The sequence below is a fragment of the Pristiophorus japonicus genome, chromosome 9 (assembly GCF_044704955.1).
Source record: "Pristiophorus japonicus isolate sPriJap1 chromosome 9, sPriJap1.hap1, whole genome shotgun sequence".
In the NCBI taxonomy this organism is placed as follows: Eukaryota; Metazoa; Chordata; class Chondrichthyes; family Pristiophoridae; genus Pristiophorus; species Pristiophorus japonicus.
The window spans coordinates 4,218,093-4,233,832 of NC_091985.1; the positions used below are offsets into that span (position 1 = coordinate 4,218,093).

The following is a 15,740-nucleotide window of genomic DNA, read 5'->3' on the forward strand; positions in this document are numbered from 1 at the left end:
TGGATAGGAAGGACCTGTTTCCCTTGACAGAGGGGTCAACAACCAGGGGGCATAGATTTAAAGTAATTGGGGGAGGTTTAGAGGAAAATGAGGAGAAATGTTTTCACCCAGAGGGTGGTGGGGGTCTGGAACTCACGGCCTGAAAGGGTGGTAGAGGCAGAAACCCTCACCACATTTAAACAGTACCTGGATGTGCACCTGAAGTGCCGTAACCCACAGGGCTATGGACCTAGAGCTGGAAAGTGGGATTAGGCTGGGTAGCTCTTGGTCGGCCGGCGTGGACACGATGGGCCGAAATGGCCTCCTTCCGTGCTGTAAATTTCTATGATTCTAGGAAGTCTTTTTTCTGCGATCAACACGGAGACGTTCAGTGGACAATGAAAACTCCGCGGGAGACATGTTTCCATAGGTTGGATTCTTTCACAATTTACTGCAGGAGCTTTCAGCATACGTTAGCTGTGTACGTGATCAGGAAATTAATCGCGGAAATTTACTGGGAGCAGCCCCTGTGTTACTGGGTATGACCGAATGTTATTATTAACTGGCTCCCTGAGTATAAAACAACGACTTCAATACAGATGGAGATCGGGAGCCTTCTGGAATAGGCAGCCAGTCCCTAACCCACCATATATGGCCTTTCGAAGCTGCACTCACCCTGGAAGGTAGCAGACATAGCTGTGGTGTCTGGCTTGGGAATGAGGTGTGGCCAGGACTGGCTCCCAGGAGATTCAGCTTGTCTGTCAATCTGATCTGTGCAAAGAAAGTGGAGTTTGTTAGCCCGCAGTACCTGCCTGCAGAGCCCGAACAGTGATCTGTATACGTTCCACAGCGCACTCTCGGGCTTGCTATCATCAGTCAACAATGAGGCGCTATTGACAGCCGGGTCTATGTGCGCGAGATCCAAACCCACACACAGTGAATGGATTTGTGTCTCAGCAAGTAACTACCTCCCTGATCTCCAGTGGCAGGGGATCATTGCTGTGATCGCCGAATCACAGGGGAACGCTGGCAGAGTGGGTTATGTTGCTGGACCAGTAATCCCGAGATCTGGACTGATGATCTGGAAACATTAGTTCAAATCCCACCATGGCAGCTGGGGAATTTAAATTAGCTGATTACATAAATCTGGAACAAAGAGTTAGAGTCAGTAATGGTGACCATGAAACTGTCGTAAAAACCCATCTGTTCACTAATGTCCTTAAGGGAAGGAAATCTGCCGTCCTTACCCGATCTGGCCGATATGTGACTCCAGACCCTCAATCTGGTTGACTCTTAACTGCCCTCTGAATCACCATCAGGTGACCAAGGGAAGGTAGGGATGGGCAATAAAAGTGACTCCCACATTCCATGAATTAATTTTTTTTAAATGCCAATAACCAGAAACTTACTGCACTAAAAGACCACCTACTTCAGGCTAAATCATATTATCAGCATTTATTATGAGACACAAGTTTATATTGGGCAAGGTCATGTAACTGTGCACAGGCCGGGGATGCAGCCCGGGTCTATCCTGCTGTGTGTGGGGCTCAATACCACACCGCAGGATGCACCAGGATAGTTAACCCACAGGGTGACAGTTACTAACTAGTTATGTACATTTGCAGCACTCAACTCCATCTTCCATCTCGTAAGGGACAGAAGACAGGAGTCCCAGACAGTCCCGGGGTACAGCAGTCCCAGACAGTCCCGGGGAGGCAGGTGTCCCAGACAGTCCTGGGGAGGGGAGTCCCAGACAGTCCCGGGGAGACAGGTGTCCCAGACAGTCCTGGGGAATAGAGTTCCAGACAGTCCCGGGGAGACAGGAGTCCCAGACAGTCCCGGGGATGGGAGTACGAGACAGTCCTGGGGAGACAGGAGCCCAGACAGTCCCGGGCGGGGAGTCCCAGAGAGTTCCGGGGAGACAGAGTCACAGACAGTCCCGGGGAGAGGAGTCCCAGACAGTCCCGGGGAGACAGGAGCCCCAGACAGTCCCGGGGAGATAGGAGTCCCAGACAGTCCGGGGGAGGAGAATCCCAGACAGTCCCGAGCAGGGGAGTCCCAGACAGTCCCGAGCAGGGGAGTCCCAGACAGTCCCGAGCAGGGGAGTCCCAGACAGTCCCGGGGAGAGACGAGACCCAGACAGTCCCGGGGAGGGGAGTCCCAGACAGTCCAGGGGAGGGGAGTCCCAGACAGTCCCGGGGAGACAGGAGCCCAGACAGTCCCAGGGAGGGGAACCCCAGACAGTCCCGAGGAGACAGGAGCCCAGACAGTCCCAGGGAGGGGAACCCCAGACAGTCCCGGGGAGACAGGTGTCCCAGACAGTCCCGGGGAGACACGTGTCCCAGACAGTCCCGGGGAGACAGGTGTCCCAGACAGTCCTGAGGAGACAGGAGGTCTGGTTCTGTGTTCTGGGTTTACATCCTGCGGGATGTCCCATCCGGTGGGTATGGGCTGGACTGAGCCCCTATGGGCTGGTGTATCGCTGGTTATGGCCATGGGGAGGAGTGTTCACCTTGTGGCGTTTCTGTGGACCAGCCGGTGAATGCTCCACTAGCCTCGGCGAAGAGCATGGAGGTATGAAAATAAGACCCGGATAGGCAGTGCCATGGAAAGGCAATGGCAGTACCCGTGAGGACACAGCACGGTGCAAGACAGACAGAAGGCCACATTTCCTCTTCCTCCTCCTCTCTCTCAATCTTCCTTTACCCTTGCTCTGTCCTGCGCTCCACAAACTTCACTGATGGAGGCTCCCATTAAATCCCTGTTTCAATACAGCCGCCCAGCACTGACCGAGGCACGGTACGGCCCCTCAGGATTAGGGCGAGATTGACCGGCATCGGCACTGACCGGTGTGGGCACTGACCGGTGTGGGCACTGACCAGGACACTGACCAGTGTGGGTACTGACCGCTGTGGGCACTGACCAGGGCACTGACTGATGTGGGCACTGACCAGGGCACTGACTGGTGTGGGCACTGGCCGGTGTGGGCACTGACCGGTGTGGGCACTGACTGGTGCACTGACCGGTGTGGGCACTGACCGGGACACTGACCGGTGTGGGCACTGACTGGTGTGGGCACTGACCGGAACACTGACTGGTGTGGGCACTGACCGGGGCACTGACCAGTGTGGGCACTGACTGGTGTGGGCACTGACCGCTGTGGGCACTGACCAGGGCACTGACTGATGTGGGCACTGACCAGGGCACTGAATGGTGTGGGCACTGACCGGTCTGGGCACTGACCAGGGCACTGACTGATGAGGGCACTGACCAGGGCACTGACCGGAACACTGACTGGTGTGGGCACTGACCAGGGCACTGACCGGTGTGGGCACTGACTGGTGTGGGCACTGATGGTGTGGTCACTGACCGGTGTGGGCACTGACCGGGGCACTGACGGTGAGGTCACTGACCGGTGTGGGCACTGACCGGGGCACTGACTGGTGTGGGCACTGACTGGTGTGGGCACTGACCAGTGTGGGCACTGACCGGGGCACTGACCGGTGTGGGCACTGGCCGGTGTGGGAACAGACTGGTAGCACTGACCGGTGTGGGCACTGACCGGGGCACTGACCGGTGTGGGCATTGACCGGGGCACTGACCCATGTGGGCACTGACCGGGGCACTGACCAGTATGGGTACTGACCGGGGCACTGACTGGCGTGGGCACTGACCGGTGAGGGCACTGACCGGTGCGGGCATTGACCGGTGTGGGCACTGACCAAGACACTGACCGGTATAGGCACTGACCGGTGTGGGCACTGACCGGTGTGGGCACTGACCGGGGCATTGACCGGTGAGGGCACTGACCGGTGTGGGCACTGACCAGTGTTGACACTGACCGGTGTGGGCATTGACCGGTGTGGGCACTGACCGGTGTGGGCACTGATCGGGGCATTGACCGGTGAGGGCACTGACCAGTGTGGGCACTGACCGGTGTTGGCACTGACCGGTGTGGGCACTGACCGGGGCACTGACCGGTGTGGGCACTGACCGGTGTGGGCACTGACCAGTGTGGGCACTGACCGGGGCACTGACAGGTGTGGGCACTGACCGGTGTGGGCACTGACCGGGGCACTGACTGGTGAGGGCACTGACCGGTGAGGGCACTGACCGGTGCGGGCATTGACCGGTGTGGGCACTGACCAAGACACTGACCGGTATAGGCACTGACCGGTGTGGGCACTGACCGGTGTGGGCAGTGACCGGGGCATTGACCGGTGAGGGCACTGATCGGTGTGGGCACTGACCAGTGTTGACACTGACCGGTGTGGGCATTGACCGGTGTGGGCACTGACCGGTGTGGGCACTGATCGGGGCATTGACCGGTGAGGGCACTGACCAGTGTGGGCACTGACCGGTGTTGGCACTGACCGGTGTGGGCACTGACCGGGGCACTGACCGCTGTGAGCACTGACCGATGTGGGCACTGACCAGTGTGGGCACTGACCGGGGCACTGACAGGTGTGGGCACTGACCGGTGTGGGCACTGACCGGGGCACTGACTGGTGAGGGCACTGACCGGTGTGGGCACTGACCGGGGCACTGACCGGTGTGGGCACTGACCAGGGCACTGACCGGTGTGGGCACTGACCGGTGTTGGCACTGACCGGTGTGGGCACTGACCGGGGCACTGACCAGTGTGAGCACTGACCGGTGTTGGCACTGACCGGTGTGGGCACTGACCAGTGTGGGCACTGATCGTGTTGGCACTGACTGGTGTGGGCAATGACTGTTGTGGGCACTGACCGGGGCACTGCTCGGTGTGGGCACTGGCCGGGGTACTGCCCGGTGTGGGCACTGACTGGTGTGGGCACTGACCGGGGCACTGACCGGTTTGGCAAAGGAACATAGAAAATAGGTGCAGGAGTAGGCCATTCGGCCCTTCGATCCTGCACCACCATTCAATATGATCATGGCTGATCATTCACCTTAGTACCCCTTTCCTGCTTTCTCTACATACCCCTTGATCCCTTTAGCCGTAAGGGCCATATCTAACTCCTTCTTGAATATATCCAATGATCTGGTATCAATAACTCTCTGCGGCAGGAAATTCTACAGGTTAACAACTCTCTGATTGAAGAAGTTTCTCCTCATCTCAGTCCTAAATGGCCTACCCCTATCCTAAGACTCTGTCTCCTGGCTCTGGACTTCCCCAACATCGGGAACATTCTTCCTGCATCTAACCTGTCCAGTCCCGTCAGAATCTTATATGTTTCTATGAGATCCCCTCTCATCCTTCTAAACTCCAGTGAATAAAAGCCTAGTTGATCCAGTCTCTCCTCATATGACAGTCCAGCCAGCCCTGGAATCAGTCTGGTGAACCTTCGCTGCACTCTCTCAATAGCAAGAATGTCCTTCCTCAGATTAGGAGACCAAAACTGAACACATATTCCAGGTGAGGCCTCACTAATGCCCTGTACAACTGCAGTAAGACCTCCCTGCTCCTATACTCAAAACCCCTAGTTATGAAGGCCAACATACCATTTGCCTTCTTCACCGCCTGCTGTATCTGCATGCCAACTTTCAATGACTGATGAACCATGACACCCAGGTCTTGTTGCATCTCCCCTTTTCCTAATCTGCCGCCATTCAGATAATATTCTGCCTTCCTGTTTTTGCCAACAAAGTGGATAACCTCACATTTATCCACATTATACTGCATCTGCCATGCATTTGCCCACTCACCTAACCTGTCCAAGTCACCCTGCAGCCTCTTAGCGTCCCCCTCACAGCTCACACTGCCACCCAGCTTAGTGTCATCTGCAAACTTGAAGATATTACACTCAATTCCTTCATCTAAATCATTGATGTATATTGTAAAGAGCTGGGGTCCCAGCACTGAGCCCTGCGGCACTCCACTAGTCACTGCCTGCCATTCTGAAAAGGACCCGTTTATCCCGACTCTCTGCTTCCTGTCTGCCAACCAGTTCTCGATCCACGTCAGTACATTACCCCCAATACCATGTGCTTTGATTTTGCACACCAATCACTTGTGTGGGACCTTGTCAAAGGCCTTTTGAAAGTCCAAATACACCACATCCACTGGTTCTCCCTTGTCCACTCTACTAGTTACATCCTCAAAAAATTCCAGAACATTTGTCAAGCATGATTTCCCTTTCATAAATCCATGCTGACTTGGACCGATCCTGTCACTGCTTTCCAAATGCGCTGCTATTTCATCCTTAATAATTGATCCCAACATTTTCCCCACTACTGACGTCAGGCTAACCAGTCTATAATTACCCGCTTTCTCTCTCCCTCCCTTTTTAAAAAAGTGGTGCTATATTAGCTACCCTCCAGTCCATAGGAACTGATCCAGAGTCGATAGACTGTTGAAAAATGATCACGAATGCATCTACTATTTCTGGGGCCACTTCCTTAAGTACTCTGGGGATGCAGACTATCAGGCCCTGGGGATTTATCGGCCTTCAATCCCATCAATTTCCCTAACACAATTTCCCACCTGATAAGAATATCCTTCAGTTCCTCCTTCTCACTAGACCCTCGGTCCCCTAGTTCTTCCGGAAGGTTATTTATGTCTTCCTTCGTGAAGACAGAACCAAAGTATTTGTTCAACTGATCTGCCATTTCTTTGTTCCCCATTATAAATTCACCTGAATCCGACTGCAAGGGACCTACGTTTGTCTTCACTAATCTTTTTCTCTTCACATATCTATAGAAGCTTTTGCAGTCAGTTTTTATGTTCCCAGCAAGCTTCCTCTCGTACTCTATTTTCCCCCTCTTAATTAAACCCTTTGACCTCCTCTGCTGAATTCTAAATTTCTCCCAGTCCTCAGGTTTGCTGCTTTTTCTGGCGAATTTATATGCCTCTTCCTTGGATTTAACACTATCCTTAATTTCCCTTGTTAGCCACAGTTGAGCCACCTTCCCCGTTTTATTTTTACTCCAGACAGGGATGTACAATTGCTGAAGTTCATCCATGTGATCTTTAAATGTTTGCCATTGCCTATCCACCGCTAACCCTTTCAGTATCATTTGCCAGTCTATTCTAGCCAATTCACGTCTCATACCATCGAAGTTACCTTTCCTTAAGTTCAGGATCTTAGTTTCGGAATTAACTGTGTCACTTTCCATCTTAATAAAGAATGCTACCATATTATGGTCACTCTTCCCCAAGGGGCCTCACACAACAAGATTGCTAATTAGTCCTTTGTCATTACACATTACCCAGTCTAGGATGGCCAGCTCCCTAGTTGGTTCCTCGACATTTTGGTCGAGAAAACCATCCTTAATACACTCCAGGAAATCCTCCTCCACTGCATTGCTACCAGTTTGGTTAACCCAATCAATATGTAGATTAAAGTCGCCCATGGTAACTGTTGTACTTTTATTGCATGCATCCCTAATTTCTTGTTTGATGCTGTCCCCAACCTCACTACTACTGTTTGGTGGTCTGTACACAACTCCCACTAGCGTTGTCTGCCCTTTGGTATTCCATAGCTCCACCCATACCGATTCCACATCATCCAGGCTAATGTCCTTTCTTATTATTGCATTAATTTCTTCTTTAACCAGCAATGCTACCCCACCTCCTTTTCCTTTCTGTCTATTCTTCCTAAATGTTGAATACCCCTGGATGTTGAGTTCCCAGCCTTGGTCACCCTGGAGCCCTGGAGCATTCACTAAATATATTCAAAAAGAAGTTAGATGTAGTCCTTACTACTAGGGGGATCAAGGGAAATGGTGAGAAAGCAGGAATGGGGTACTGAAGTTGCATGTTCAGCCATGAACTCATTGAATGGTGGTGCAGGCTCGAAGGGCCGGATGGCCTACTCCTGCACCTATTTTCTATGTTTCTATTTTCTATGTTTCTATGTGATGCTAATTACATCATACCCGTTAATTGCTATCTGTGCAGTTAATTTGTCCACCTTATTCCGAATACTCCTCGCATTGAGGCACAGAGCCTTCAGGCTTGTCGTTCTAACACACTTTGCCCCTTTAGAATTTTGCTGTAATATGGCCCTTTTTGCTTTTTGCCTTGGGTTTCTCTGCCCTCCACTTTTACTTTTCTTCTTTCTATCTTTTGCTTCTGTCCCCATTCTACTTCCCTCTGTCTCCCTGCATAGATTCCCATCCCCCTGCCATATTAGTTTAACCCCTCCCCAACAGCACGAGCAAACACTGACCTATGGTGGCATTGACCAGTGTGAGCACTGACTGGTGTGGGCACAGACCGGTGTGGGCACTGACAGGTGTGGGCACTGACTGGTGTGGCCACTGACTGGTGTGGCATTGACCGGTGTGGGCACTGACCGGTGTGGGCACTGACTGGTGTGGCCACTGACTGGTGTGGCACGGAACTGCGATTGCATGGACCTTCGATGGCACTGATCTGTGGTGGCACTGACCGGTGTGAGCACTGACCTGTGGTGGCACTGACCGGCACATTAAGCTGGATGAAGACTGCCAGTTGATCTCGCAGCACCTCCGACAGTGCCGCTGTTGCATTGCTCAGGTTGCTCAGGTGAGCCGGGACCTGTGATTGGTCAGCTGGACACACGGCACAGTCTGGAGTCATCTTCAATGTCTGTGATCGCTGAAAAGAGAGGGTATGAGAACAGAATGGCAGCCAACATAAAAAGTAATCCAAAAGTCTTCTATCGGCATATAAATAGTAAACAGAGGGGTGGGGCCAAAATGGAGACCTACGCATGGAGGTACTAAATGAGAACTTTGTATTGGCCTTCACCAAGGAAGAAGATGCTGCCATAGACACAGTAAAGGAGGAGGTGGAGGAGATACTGGATGGGATAAGAATTGATAAGACGAGGTACTAGAAAGACTGGCTGTATTTAAAATCGATAAGTCACCAGGACCGGATGGGATGTATCTGAGGATGCTGAGGGCAGTGGAGGAAGAAATCGCGGAGGTACTGGCCCTAATCTTCCAATCCTCCTTCGATACGGGAGAGGTGCCACAGGGCAGGGGAATTGCAAATGTTACACCTTTGTTCAAAAAAGGTGTAAAGATAAACCCAGTAACTACAGGCCGGTCAGTTTAACCTCGGTAGTGGGGAAACTTTGAGAAACAATAATCAGGGACAAAATTAACAGTCACTTGGACAATTAAGGAAAGCCAGCACGGATTTGTTAAAAGCAAATCGTGTTTAATCAACTTGCTCGAGTTCTTTGATGAGACAACATAGAGGGTTGGTCATAGAACCATTGAAATTTACAGCATGGAAGGAGGCCATTTCGGCCCATCGTGTCCGCACTGACCGACCAAGAGCTATCCAGCCTAATCCCACTTTCCCGCTCTAGGTCCGTAGCCCTGTAGGTTACGACACTTCAAGTGCACATCCAAGTACTGTTTAAATGTGGTGAGGGTTTCTGCCTCTACCACCCTTTCAGGCAGTGCATTGGGAGTATGACATTATAGCCATTATAACCATGGCTGAAAGAGGGGCAGGTTTGGCAGATCAATATTCCTGGTTACAGGATTTTTAGACAAGATAGAGATGGAGGTTAAATGTGGGGGGTTGGGGGGGTCACAGTACTGATTAAAGTAACTATTACAGTGGTGAGGGAGATGATGTGTTAGAGGGATCATCAAATGAGGCCCTGTGTGTCGAATTGAAAAATAAAAACAGGGCGATCACATTGCTGGGCGTGTATTATAGACCCCCAAACAGTGGGAGGGAGATAGAGGAGCAAATATGTAGGCAAATTGCTGTGAAGTCTAAAAACCATAGGGTAGTAATAGTAAGGGATTTTAACTATCGAAATATTGATTGGGACAAATTTAGTGTGAAGGGTATAGAGGGTGCGGAATTCTTGAAATGCATTCAAGAGAACTTTTTTAGTCAGTATGTAACAAGCCCAACACGAGAGGGGCGGTCTTGGATTTAGTTTTGGGGAATGAAGTTGGGCAGGTTGAAGGGGGGGAGAGCACTTGGGTCCCAGTGACCATAATTCAGTCAGATTCAAGTTGGTAAGGGATAAGGACAAGGATAGGCTTGGAAGAAAAGTCCCGAATTGGGGAAAAGCTAACTTTGCTAAGTTAAGGAGTGATTTGGCCATAGTGGACTGGAAACAGCTACTTGTGGGTAAATCAGTGTCGGAACAGTGGGAGGCATTCAAGGAGGAGATCCGGAAGGCTCAGGCAAAACATGTGCCCTTAAAGAAAAAGGGTGGGAATAAAAATTCGAGAGCCCCCTGAATGTCCAGGGACTTACAGGAGAGGATAAAGAAAAAAGGGACGCTTATGTCATATACCAACAGCTAAATACTACAGAATCTTTGGAGGAATATAGAAAGTTAGAGGTAAAATTAAAAAGGATATTTGGAATGCTAAGAGAGAGCACGAGAAATTCTTGGCTAGTAAAATTAAGGAAAACCCAAATATGTTCGATAAATATATTAAGACTAAGAGGATAACAAAAGAAAGGGTAGGGTCTATTAGAGACCATGAAGGTAATCTTTGTGTGGAGGTGGAAGATGTTGGTAGGGTTCTTAACGAATACTTTGCGTCTGTTTTCTAAAAGGAAAGCGGTAATGCAGATACTGCTATCGAGGATGAAATGAATATAGTGAGAGAGGAAGTATTAAGGGGATTAGCAGCTTTGAAAGTAGATAAGTCCCCAGGCCTGGATGAAATGCAACCCAGGCTGTTGAGCGAAGTAAAAGAGGAAATAGCAGAGGCTTTGACCATCATTTTCCCGTCCTCTTTGGATCTGGGCATGGTGCCGGAGGACTGGAGGGCTGCTAATGTAGTACCCTTGTTTAAGAAGGGAGAAAGGGATAGGCCGAGTAATTACAGGCCTGTCAGCCGAACCTCAGTGGTGGGAAAATTATTGGAAAAAATCCTGAAAGACAGGATAAATCTACATTTGGATAGGCAATGATTAATTAGGGACAGTCAGCACGGATTTGTTAAGGGAAGATCGTGTCTGACTAAACTGATTGAATTTTTTGAGGAGGTAACCAGGAGGGTCGATGAGGGCAGTGCGTACGATGTAATGTATATGGACTTTAGCAAGGCTTTTGATAAGGTCCCACATGGTAGACTGGTCACGAAGGTAAAAGCCCATGGGATCCAGGGCAAAGTGGCAAGTTGGATCCAAAGTTGGCTCAGAGGCAGGAAGCAAAGGAGAATGGTTGATGAATGTTTTTGTGACTGGAAGGATGTTTCCAGTGGGGTTCCGCAGGGCTCAGTGCTGGGTCCCTTGCTTTTTGTGGTGTATCTCAACGATTTACATTTGAATATAGGGGGTATGATTAAGATGATTTCTGATGACACTATAATTGGTTGTGTGCTTGATAATGAAGAGGATAATGCAGGAGGATATCAATCTACTGGTCAGGTGGGCAGAGCAGTGGCAAATGGAATTTAATTGGGAGGAGTGTGAGGTGATGCACTTTGGGAGGGCTTTCGGAGAGGCAGTACTGAGGGAGCGCCGCACTGTCGGAGGGGCAGTACTGAGGGAGCGCCGTACTGTTGGAGGGGAAGTACTGAGGGAGCGGAGTACTGTCGGAGGGGCAGTACTGAGGGAGCTGTGTTGTTGTTGAAGAACGGGGGAATTTTCTGTTGTCCTGGACAATATTTATCCCTCAACCAACATTCACTAAAAAACTGATTACCTGGTAATTTATCTCATGGCTGTCCACAAATTGGGAGAGGGTGAGGGAGGGGGAGTTGAAGGGGGAGAGGGAGAGTGAGGGTGAGGGGTGAAGCGGAGGATGAGGGTAAGGATGAGGGAGAGGGAGGGGGCGGGTGAGGTGGAGAGTGAGCGGGTACTGCCCCCCTGGAGGGATTAAACTAATATGGCAGGGGGATGGGAACCTATGCAAGGAGACAGAGGGAAGGAGAATGGGGCAGAAGCAAAAGATAGAAAGAAGAAAAGTAAAAGTGGAGGGCAGAGAAACCCAAGGCAAAAATCAAAAAGGGCCACATTACAGCAAAATTCTAAAGAGGCAAAGTGTGTTAAAAAGACAAGCCTGAAGGCTCTGTGCCTAAATGCGAGAAGTATTCGTAATAATTATAGACCGGTTAGCCTGACATCAGTAGTGGGGAAAATGTTGGAATTAATTATTAAAGATGAAATAGCAATGCATTTGGAAAGCAGTGACAGGATCGGTCCAAGTCAGCATGGATTTATGAAAGGGAAATCATGCTTTACAAATGTTCTGGAATTTATTGAGGATGTAACTGGTAGAGTGGACAAGGGAGAACCAGTGGATGTGGTGCATTTGGACTTTCAAAAGGCTTTTGACAAGGTCCGAAACAAGAGATTGGTGTGTAAAATTAAAGCACATGGTATTGGGGGTAATATACTGACATGGATAGAGAACTGGTTGGCAGACAGGAAGCAGAGAGTCGGGATAAACGGGTCCTTTTCAGAATGGCAGACAGTGACTAGTGGGGTACCGCAGGGCTCAGTGCTGGGACCCCAGCTCTTTACAAAATACATTAATGATTTGGATGAAGGAATTGAGTGTAATATCTCCAAGTTTGCAGATGACACTAAGCTGGGTGGCAGTGTGAGCTGTGAGGGGGATGCTAAGAGGCTGCAGGGTGACTTGGACAGGTTAGGTGAATGGGCAAACGCATGGCAGATGCAGTATAATGTGGATAAATGTGAGGTTATCCACTTTGGTGACAAAAACACGAAGGCAGGATATTATCTCAATGGCGTCAGATTAGGAAAAGGGGAGGTGCAACGAGACCTGGGTGTCATGGTACATCAGTTATTAAAAGTTGGCATGCAGGTACAGCAGGTGGTGAAGATGGTAAATGGTATGTTGGCCTTCATAGCTAGGGGATTTGAGTATAGGAGCAGGGAGGTCTTACTGCAGTTGTACAGGGCCTTGGTGAGGCCACACCTGGAATATTGTGTTCAGTTTTGGTCTCCTAATCTGAGAAAGGACGTTCTTGCTATTGAGGGAGTGCAGCGAAGGTTCACCAGACTGATTCCAGGGATGGCAGGATGACATATGAGGAGAGACTGGATCGACTGGGTCTTTATACACTGGAGTTTAGAAGGATGAGAGGGGATCTCATAGAAACATGTAAAATTCTGATGCGACTGGACAGGTTAGATGGAGGAGGAATGTTCCCGATGTTGGGGAAGTCCAGCACCAGGGAACATAGTCTAAGGATTAAGGGGTAGGCCATTTAGGACTGAGATGAGGAGAAACTTCTTCACTCAGAGAGTTGTTAACCTGTGGAATTCCCTGCCGCAGAGAATTGTTGAGGCCAGTTCATTGGATATATTCAAGAGGGAGTTAGATATGGCCCTTACGGCTAAAGGGATCAAGGGGTATGGAGAGAAAGCAGGAAAGGGGTACTGAGGGAATGATCAGCCATGAACTTATTGAATGGTGGTGCAGGCTCGAAGGGCCGAATGGCCTACTCCTGCACCGATTTTCTATGTTTCTATGGCCACATTACCTCCACCAGCTGCAGATGGTCGTGAATGGCGAGGCAGGCCTGTAGACCGAGCTGCTCATGTCTGAGCCCGTCCATGTGCTGCTCCAGCTGGGTGATGGCGGCCCCAGACTCCCGGAGAACTCGTCGCTCCTCATGCTCCAACAGGCCCCCCACCTTGCCGCGCGCTTTCTCCACCGCCGCGCTCAGCTCCCCGAACTCCCGCTCCACCTCCGCTCCCAGTCCATGCAGCGAGGCCTGGGGGGAAAGCACAGGAAATCTTCCATGCGGTTTGTGACAGAGAGGTGTTCGCACCCCCAGGACATGGGGCTTGTCCTAGCCACACAGGCCTGGGCTCGGGGGCAGGGAGGCCTCCCATCCCGCACAGGCCTGGGCTCGGTGGACAGGAAGGTCTCGCGTCCCCCTCGGGCCTGGGCTCGGGGGCAGGGAGGCCTCCCGTCCCCCACAGGACTCCACGCAGCTCTTCAACCCTCCCCCCTTACCGGGGCCTGGGCCTCATTGCCACACGGCCGACCAGCGTCAATTGGACCCCCGCTTCAATCCTCCTGCAATCCTCTACCCCCACCCCCTCCCCTGCTCCCTTCCATCCTCCTGTCCCTCCCTCCTCACATCCCCTGCCGCCTCCACCTCCCCCTCACTCCCCCACCCCTCCATCCCTCACTCCCCATCTCTCCTCCCTCACTCCCCTTCACTCCCCCCTCCCTCCCTCCCTCACTCCTCCCTCCCTCACTCCCCATCTCTCCTCCCTCACTCCCCTTCACTCCCCCCTCCCTCCCTCCCTCCCTCACTCCCCCACCCCTCCCCCTCCACCCTCACTCCAAAACTCCTCCCTCCCTCACCCCTCCCCTCCTCACTCCCTCCTTTCCCCTCCCCCCAACTCCGAACTATCCACCCCTCCCCTCCTCACTCCCTCCTTTCCCCTCCCCCCAACTCCGAACTATCCACCCCCACCCCCCTCACTCCCCCGGCCCCACCCCCTCACTGTCCCTCCCGCCCCTCCCCCTCACTCCACATGCCCCCTCACTCCCTCTGCCCCTCCCCCGCCCCCTGCCCCCCCTCACACCCGCTGCACCACCCCCTCACTCCCCCCTCACTCCCCAACCCCTCCCTCCACTCCCCAACACCTCCCCATCAACCTGCACTCCCAAACCCCTCCCTCCCTCACCCACCCCACCCCCCCTCCCCCAACTCCTCACTATCCTCCCCCACCCCCGTCACTCCCCCTGCCCCACCCCCTCACTCCACCCTTCCCCCCTTACTCCCTCTGCCCCCGTCCCTCTCCCCTGCCCCCACTCACTCCCGTTGCCCCACCCCCTCACTCCCCCCACCCCCTCACTCCCCCCACCCCCCTCACTCCCCCTGCCCTACCCCCTCACTCCACCCTTCCCCTCTTACTCCCTCTGCCCCCGCCCTTCTCCCCTGCCCCCACTCATTGCCGTTGCCCCACCCACTCACTCCCCCCACCCCCCTCACTCCCCCTGCTCCCGCCCCCGGCCCCCTCCCCCTCCCCCCATGCTCTGACCGTGAGCAGGGATCTAACATGGTGGAGCGGCTGATGGGGGAACTGTGTCTGCACTGCTGGATGCCCAGTGACTGGCGATGGGACAGGTGGAGCGGGGGCCTCCAGAATCTACACACAGACAGCACGAGGGAAGGAGCGACGACACACAGATCCAGCTAAGTGCGGGAGCTGACCTGCTGGGAGACAGTCCATTCCTTCCAGGTAGTTATCTCATCCAACGTCCTTCGAAGCTGTGACTCCACCCACTGCTGACGCTGCATCATTGGCTCCTGGAAAATCACAAAACTGTCTTAAGTCTGATGCTTCTCAGCCCACACTCTGGTAATAGGGAGTGCACTGGGCCTGAGAATTACTCTGGTTATAGGGAGTGCACTGGGCCTGAGAATTACTCTGGTTATAGAGAGTGCACTGCGCCAGTGAGTTACTCTGGTTATAGGGAGTGCACTGGGCCAGTGAGTTACTCTGGTTATAGGGAGTGCACTGGGTGTGAGTTACACTGGTTATAGGGAGTGCACTGGGCCAGTGAGTTACTCTGGTTATAGGGAGTGCACTGGGTGTGAGTTACACTGGTTATAGGGAGTGCACTGGGCCAGTGAGTTACTCTGGTTATAGGGAGTGCACTGGGCCTGAGAATTATTCTGGTAATAGGGAGTGCACTGGGCCAGTGAGTTACTCTGGTTATAGGGCGTGTACTGGGGCAGTGAGTTACTCTGGTTATAGGGAGTGCACTAGGTGTGAGTTACACTGGTTATAGGGAGTGCACTGGGCCAGTGAGTTACTCTGGTTATAGGGAGTGCACTGGGCCTGAGAATTATTCTGGTAATAG

The 15,740-nt window shown here is 52.3% G+C and overlaps 1 protein-coding gene across 2 annotated transcripts in view; it reads right to left on the reverse strand.

The window, feature by feature from the left end:
- LOC139272917 (E3 ubiquitin-protein ligase TRIM65-like) overlaps positions 1-15,740 on the reverse strand; it is a 31,529-nt gene that overhangs the window by 13,504 nt on the left and 2,285 nt on the right. Inside the window, exons 2-5 of one of the 2 annotated variants that reach the window (XM_070889020.1) lie at positions 15,088-15,183; positions 13,396-13,629; positions 8,371-8,542; positions 655-750 (exon numbers count right to left, since the gene is read on the reverse strand). In XM_070889020.1, coding sequence (XP_070745121.1) covers positions 655-750; positions 8,371-8,542; positions 13,396-13,629; positions 15,088-15,183 — 598 coding nt within the window. The remainder of the gene's footprint in view (positions 1-654; positions 751-8,370; positions 8,543-13,395; positions 13,630-15,087; positions 15,184-15,740) is intronic. The other variant, XM_070889021.1, reaches the window with a different exon arrangement.